At 45.5% G+C, this 7949-nt stretch overlaps 1 protein-coding gene across 3 annotated transcripts in view; it reads right to left on the bottom strand.

Moving 5' to 3' along the window:
• Positions 1-3323: 3323 nt before the first annotated feature.
• Positions 3324-7949, bottom strand: part of Fam20b (FAM20B glycosaminoglycan xylosylkinase) — a 38709-nt gene continuing 34083 nt past the window's right edge. For all 3 annotated transcript variants that reach the window (XM_038349820.2, XM_038349821.2, XM_038349818.2), the window contains exon 8: positions 3324-7066. In XM_038349820.2, coding sequence (XP_038205748.1) covers positions 6835-7066 — 232 coding nt within the window. In that variant the 3' untranslated portion in view covers positions 3324-6834. The remainder of the gene's footprint in view (positions 7067-7949) is intronic.

The raw sequence follows: 7949 nt of genomic DNA, 5'->3' as shown, positions 1-7949 counted from the left end.
TATGTTTAGAAAACATTAAATACCCAGGTTTGGTCCCGAGCTTGGCATCATGGGGAGGTGGTGGAACTCAGTCAGGGGTGAACCCTGGTAGAGGTCTTTGGGTTGTTGGCTAGATAGATGATGGGAGCATGTTCTTGTAAGAGAACTATGGGTGAGCCGTTTTGCTCCACCAACTGCTCTTGCCATGATGCCAGCTGCCGGCCTTCTCCAGAGGCCTGTGAGTAGTGAACTGGAAACTTCAAGGCAATGAACCAAATAAACCTTTCCTTAGTAACTCTATCCGGCATTTGCCACAGTGGCAGGAAACGGACACACACTATTATGCTTATTTGAAAACATTAACTCATTCAATAAACATTGACAGTTTAACGTACCCATTATCTGAACGAGCCCTATTTCCTATTTGTAGGACTTGGGCGTTCCCTTTCTTCTCTACACTCTGACTGCTCCACCCACACTCCCACGTCATAGGGGTGCTGTGAGTGCAGTCGAATGAATGGTTCCTATTCAGTACACGGGCACTTCTGTTTCCTCATGTAGCAAGTATGTGCATTTATAGGGAACGGGTAAAGCGCATACTGGAAGAAACTTGGGTGGCTCTAGTTATGCTAGGGTTTACTGGAGAATTCAGTGTAAACGAGGTAGATGGTAGAGGGCCCACTTATGTGCGAAATTCAACAAAGATGAAAAAATACTAAAAACAACCGTTTCTCAAAACAACACGAGTTTTAATTCTGTGGGGTAACCATCTCAGTTTTACAACTTTTGGGCTGTGCTCTGAATCTGAGAGCTTTGGTTTAGATTTAGCATTTTACTGCAGATAAAGTTGCTGGAAACTCCTTAGACTAACTTGGTTTCAAGACATTCCTTTAAAAACACTTGGAGAGATGGCTCAGTGGTTAAAAGCATTGCCTGCTCTTCCAAAGGTCCTGAGTTCAATTCCTGGCAACCACATGGTGGCTCACAACCACCTGTAATGAGGTCTGGTGCCCTCTTCTAGCCTACAGACATACACACTGACAGAATATTGTATACGTAACAAATAAATATTAAAAAAACAACCAAAAAAAAACCACTTGAGGTAGACATTTCACCAAGAAGTCAGCTCCACGTTGAAACAACAAGTTCACACATCCGTCAGTGGTTGTATGTCTCTAAGTATTTCCCTAAATTCCTCATCTCCCCTTCTCAGGGATTGGGGCTAGCGGCTGTAATCGCCAGGAAGAGTTCATGGGTGATGGGGACATCTAGAGGTTACTGTGGGTACTACAGGAAGCTATGAACGTTTAGCCTTACTCAAAAGACCCAAGGCTCTGGCTTTGCCTAAGAGGTGTGTCCTAACAGCAGAATGGGGGGGGAGGGGGTTGGGGGGCAGACCTGCTGAGTCAACGTACAGCGTACTTCTTAGAGAAAATGGGTATTCAACACTTTATTGAATTTATCTGGATGGGCCCTCACTTTTCTAAAGATACCTTCCTACCCCACTGAAGGTAGCCAGAACCATCAGCCTTGAAAACAACCCCTGGGAACACCTCAAGCCTCTTACCTCCAAATAAATTTGGTAAACAAACTGAAAACATGATGAATGTGTCCTAGTTCACCTGTTAAAGGTTGGACTTCTGTGGCCCAGAGCACATATGGAATCCCTGTGGTCTGGGACTGTTCTTTCAAGAGAAGGTACACTCCGGTAACAGGATGACCTTAGGAAACCCATGACCCAGGAACTGGACCCTACATCTTTTGAGTTCACAGCTCCCCAATTCTGGAGTCATGGACTTTTATTCTGCCTTTGTTGAGATAGGGTCTCACTACTGTGGTGCTGGCAGGCCTGGAACACACTACGCAGATCACTCCTGCCTCTTACAGGCTAGCAGCTATACACACAGGTCAAATTCAGACCAGTACCTTCTTCTTCAGTGGAGGTACTATGCTCATCCTCATCCTCCCCACCTCCATCACTCTTCCCTGGTCCTATTTCCAGAGAAAACTTACATTACTCCAGAGGCACTTGTATCTGGCACTAGTACAATGTTTCTAAACCTGTGGGTCACAACCCCGTTACGGGGTGGGGGTGGGGGTGGGGGTGTCAAACGACCCTCTCATGGGGGTTACCTAAGGCCATCATAAAGCAGATATTTACATTACAATTCATAACAGTGGCAAAATTAGTTATGAAGTAGCAACGGAAACAATTTTATGATGGGGTCACCACATGAGGAACTGTATTAAAGGTCACAGCATTAGAAGACTGGGAACCCCCGCTCTAGAGGTTTAAGGGGAAGGCCAATCATTGCTATCTGGGTGGCACGCCACAGTTCTCAGGACAACGGTCCACTTTGTAGATGTTTACTAGGGTTTATACTGCCCACCCCTGCCTGCCTGCTTTAGAAAATGAAAGCTGCTCAGCAACAACTTCTAATACCTGTTTGTTGGGGAGCAAAGGGGTCCTCAGGCAGAGTCTGCAAAAAGATCTAAGTGATTGTTTAAATGAGAACTATCCCTGAGTCTTGGGCCTTTTAATATTTGGTACCTAGTTGATGGTGTTGAGAGATTTGGGAGCTAAGGCCTTGTTGGAGGAAGTATGACTGGAGGAAGGGGTTAAGAGTTAAAGACCTGCCGGGCGGTGGTGGCGCATGCCTTTAATCCCAGCGCTTGGGAGGCAGAGACAGGCGGATCTCTGAGTTCGAGGCCGGCCTGGTCTACAGAGTGAGTTCCAGGACCCAGGGCTACAGAGAAACTCATGTCGAGTTTGCTCTGCCTTGTGTTGTGGTTGAAGGTGGGAGCCCACAGCTTCTGCTCCAGCACCAGACCTGCTGCCTCCACTCCACCATCTGAACTGCGAACCCAAGCAGCCCTTCTCTTCTCTAAGTTGCCTTGGCCATGGTGTTTATCACAGTGATAGAAAACTAACAGGATCTCAACGTGGTGAGTCAGGAAGGACACATGCCAGGCTTCAGTGTCCATGTGCAAGGTCCAAATACAAGGGCAAGAGCTTGCACACTTATGTAGCATACCTCTGGGTGAGGGTTTAGACAGTGGATTTCCATTTCAAGTTCTGGATGTCCTAAGAATTCTGATCAGGGGAACCAGCTTTTTCTTCCTGCTTGCAGCGCACGGTTCTGCCAAGTTCTACTCAGGATTTCACCTCACAAGAAGCTTTGAGAAAGGAGCTAACTAAACATCCAGGAAGCCCTATGAAACAATCCCATAGGAAGTTTAAGTAGAGGCAAAAGATGTAACATTTTCCCTTAGAAACAGGTAGGAAAATGGAATAGGAATCACCAGTGAGAAAAAAGTATTAATAGGAAAACATAATACAATAATATATATTAAAATCTTTATTTTTTTTTCAGATTGAAACCCATAGAACACATTAGAAATTTGTTTGGTGTCTTACCAAGTACAACCTCTGTCTGCACAACAGCTCCAAGAGGAAATCCTAGGCAGATCAAACAAGAGGGCAATGATGCCTACACCACCCTTTAGACAAATAAATTAGCTTCCCAGTAAGTTATTCCCAGCTTCCCACAATAGTTTATGAGGATCACCTTAGGTCCTAAAAACTTGTGACAGTGCAGTGCCCAGCCCCCACTCACCACCCAGACTAGAGAAATAGGGGGAGAAAAGCCAGCCTCCCCAGGGAGCAAGTTTCACAGTCAGGTCACCTGGCTCAGCAGACTTGATGAACATGCTAACCTTTGCTGGCCAAGTCCTTTCTCAATGTCAGTATTTCCTTGTGTCAAAGTTAATCTATTTTCCTTGGCAGAATGCACACACGGCCACATTAACCCCGACACCTCTACCCACCTGTCCTGAGCCCAGATCCCAGGCTGCACAAGGGGGCTTGCTGACAATAGCTGTCCTATGGTCATAAGAGAAGGTCATTTGCTGATCAGAGGGTTCCAGGGAGGAGAAGGGAGGCTGAAGGAATGTGGTGCGTGGAGAGGGAAGCCAAAGTGTGAGTGTCTTAAAGAAAACATCAAGTCTTTGGATGACAGTGCTGTCCTCAGCACTGGGAAAACAGAGAAGCTGTCAGGGCTCACTCTGCTAAAAGAATGTAATAAATGTACCTGAATTCCTCCATTTTCTTCTTAAAATTTAGTTTGACACTTAACCCTAAGTGCAAACAGGTAAACATACCTTAAAAATACCATTCGTCTTTAGCACATTGGAGCCTATTGTTTTGAAAGAGACTTACTTAGAGTCCTCCCCAAAGCACAATGCAGCCTGAGACTAAGGGTCAGTTTTGGGAATATAAATTCTATATCCAAATTTCCCTTTGCAACTAAAATATGTATGTTTAAGAAGTGGGAGCAAATGAGACAGCAATGGGTTTTGGTTTCTGTTCTCTTGCAGATGACTGGTTGGCAAATGTACTCTAGAACTGACCAAAAGCCCTCTGGTGACTTGATTATGACAGTCCTAACGCTGAAATGACGCCAGAAGAGGCCAGAGTCACACCTTTGAAAAACGTATCTGCCTTTTCCCCCAACAGAACTTTGTGTCTATAAATTTGGGGCTAGAAGCTTATGGCTGGTCCACAGCCTCATCCGCCGTGCCAAGATTCACCCAAATATACCTTTCCTACCTTAACCCAACTCCACCTTAGAACACAGGTTGGTATTCTAATGCTGTGCCTCACCACTGCTGCCTCAATTCTAACTTTATCCACTGTGGGTCTGAGTACCTCCTGACGCCATGAGTGTGAAAAAAAGTGTGAATGGCTTTTCTCTAATTTTAAAGGAACAATAAGACATTTTTTTCAGAGCAGCTTTTCTGCCTGCTCTTTTCCTCAGAAGAATCTTGTGCCTTCAATGTTACAAGTGAGGCTCCTTGTCACTCACTGCACCAGTGGACAGAGTGCTGACCCACAGCCCAGTCAACACTGAGGGGAGGGCTGACTGCAGCCATCTGTTGGCTCCCACTTTTGCAAGTGCTAAGCACACTAATCTCAAATCCAACTGTGAATTTGCAAGTGGCCTGGAAACTGAACTCAATACCTCCTTTTGTTAACACTATTACAGTGTTTTGTGCTAATATTTGTTTTATTAAGTTCAATATCCAAGTTTTAAAAAATGTAGCCTATTCCTTAATCTACCTCAAAATGCACATAAAATCTGCAAATGTTCCTAATTCCACGCCTTTTAAAAGTTGTTATAGGTTACTAGGTTTCACTGTGAGAAACCTGGGGGCTTACCCTCGGAAGGTAGTTGCCTCAAGCCAGGCTCCTTGGCTGGCACTGAATGTCAAGGAGAGCACTGGAAGGCTGGTCTTGACAGAAGTCCAGAACCACACAAGAGGCAGAGGGAACACACAGCTCTCGGAGTGTGGCCATGTCCCTAGCTCTGGAATTTACCACAGCTGCTTACATGTGAAATGACTTTGCTAAAATATAGAACTAAACCTCAACTTCAAGGAGATGGAAGAATTCTACTACACCAAATGAGGTTTGAAGAATAGAATTTGGATTTGATATGAACCAAAATATTGAGGCTCTTTGTGGTAATCTCCTCAGTTTCAAGGCTCAGAAGGCTTAATATCTTTCACTCTGCTACATACAGGACCCACGTCTCAAGCTCGATCCAGCTACTAGCAGGGCGCATTCTCATAAGAAGGCACAGACAAGCCACCACCTCCTAGAAATAGCAGCATCACTGATTAAACGCCTCACACCCGAGCTGGGCATGCTTGTTCATACTTATAATCCTAGCACGTGGAAGGCTGAGGCAGAAGGATTGCTGCCAGTTCAGAGCCAGCCTGGGTTACAAATTAAGTTCCAGCATGGGCTAGAGTGAGAGCCTATGATATTCTTCAAAATAAATAATGCCGACGCAAGAAAAGGGGGGAAAATTGAGGATGACAGGGATCACAGGTACCTAACTTGAATTACTTCAGCTTGTTTTGCTTCTTTGGGCAAAAGGTGGACGTGGAAGTAAATTAGTGTTCACAGAGGACCATGCTTGGGTTGTAATCGTATTTCCTTCAAAGATAATTCTTGTTGCTGGGCGGTGGTGGCGCCTTTAATCCCAGCACTCGGGAGGCAGAGGCAGGCGGATCTCTGAGTTCGAGGCCAGCCTGGTCTACAAGAGCTAGTTCCAGGACAGGCTCTAGAAACTACAGGGAAACCCTGTCTCGAAAAAACCAAAAAGAAAAAAAAAAAGATAATTCTTGTTATTTGAACAGACTGGGGATGACTGTTTGCTTCGGACATATCCAAGAACCTAAACACAGGGGAAGCTGCTTTTCAGTAAGTCAATCATCTTCCTGGTTCTACAGAGTGAGCCCCTCCCTCTTCTCTTCCCTGAGATGTCAAATCCACAGCACTCAATAGCTAAGAGCCCCAATATCGTCCTGCCCTTCTCTCCCTCCAGCAGACTGTGCTCTTTTGTTGATGCCACTATGGAGGAGCAGTACATGTTCCAGTCTTACTAGTTCTGCCTTTTTTTGTTTTGTATTTAAGACACAGGAACTGCAAAGTGAATCTACAGAATCCATGGGTGTAGAGAAAGGACGGCAAAGTTCACTGCAGACATACACACTCTCGAACCAATTCCTTAGCCTGTGCCACACCTGCTTGTCCTTTGGTGTGGGAATAAGACTGACCAGACCTGGTGCTTGCTGCCTAAAGGGTCAACTGCCGAGGACTCCAGGTAATTCTGCAGACAAGCTTCCATGACCACACTGCAGAAAACACCAGGCGCTCCTGGGGCCGCCCTGTCTTCTACCACCAGAACCCGCTGCTGGCCACTTCCAGGCCGTCACATGCCATTTGGAATTGATTGTGCTGTTCCTCTATCTTCGTAAAAACCAGTTCCACTTGTTTCACATTGTGGGTTACAAGTGGGAGAGCGGCATCCTGTCTTCCACCAGCACCGTGTCCATCCCAAACTGGTCAGTACATTGCTTGACGGTGGCAAGGACGTTGAGGAGCCGCTGGTCCACAGTGTCCAAGTGTGGATCAGAGAGCACAGGGGAGATGGGGTCGTGGGCCATGGCAGATTTTAAGGCAGACTTTAGCACTCCGTTCTTTAGGTAGTTGAGTCTATTCCAGGTTGAGACCCGAATGCTGGAGGACAGAGTTTTGAAGAAGTTACAGAACATCCTTCCATCACACTCAGTAAAGCTTGGGTAGTAGGAAAGGCATTTGAAATAGTGTAAAATATTTCAACTAAAAAAAAAAAATACCACTTCTATTTCAGACTTAAGCTCTGTATTAGAAGCAAGCCGCACTGCCATGCTGTAAATTTGGGGAGTAATTAGAAATTTGTACAAAGATCTGTAAGCATTCACTACAGTAAGAAGAGAACTGAACCAATCTCAATGTCTAACAAGTGAGACGTACTTCAGATTATGGCTGATACACCAGGGAATACTATGCAGCCATTAAAAAGTTTGAAAACTGAGTGGCATGGGGAAATGCCCATGATAACTACGTTAGAGCTGAGAAAGTCAGAGAGAAACACTCACTGCCTGTCTGTAGGGAAACTACCCTGCATGATAACTACGTTAGAGCTGAGAAAGTGAGAGAGAAACACTCACTGCCTGTCTGTAGGGAAACTACCCTGCATAATCAGTGACAAAACCACAGGGTTAGAGCGGACACCACTATGCTACAGGAGTTATCGCAGATGCTCGGGGGTGATTGCAACCTCATTATTCAAATATTTCTGGATTTTAAAAATTCTACCATTAATAATAGAAAAATATTTACTCTAAGAATATCTCTTCTTTTGCCAAGAGATGATGGCGGATACCTTTAATCCCAGCACTCAGGAGGCAGAAGCAGAGGCAGAGGCAGAGGCAGAGAGGCAGAGAGGCAGAGAGGCAGAGGCAGAGGCAGAGGCAGAAGCAGAGGCAGAGGCAGGTGGTTCTCAGTGAGTTCGAGGCTAGACTAGTCTATAGAGTGAGTTCTAGGACAGCCAGGGTTACACCTAAAAACCCTGTCTCAA

This window comes from Arvicola amphibius, chromosome 12 (assembly GCF_903992535.2).
Source record: "Arvicola amphibius chromosome 12, mArvAmp1.2, whole genome shotgun sequence".
Taxonomy (NCBI): Eukaryota; Metazoa; Chordata; class Mammalia; order Rodentia; family Cricetidae; genus Arvicola; species Arvicola amphibius.
The sequence above is the reverse complement of the archived record's forward strand: the minus strand, read 5'-3'. Positions and strand labels throughout refer to the sequence as shown.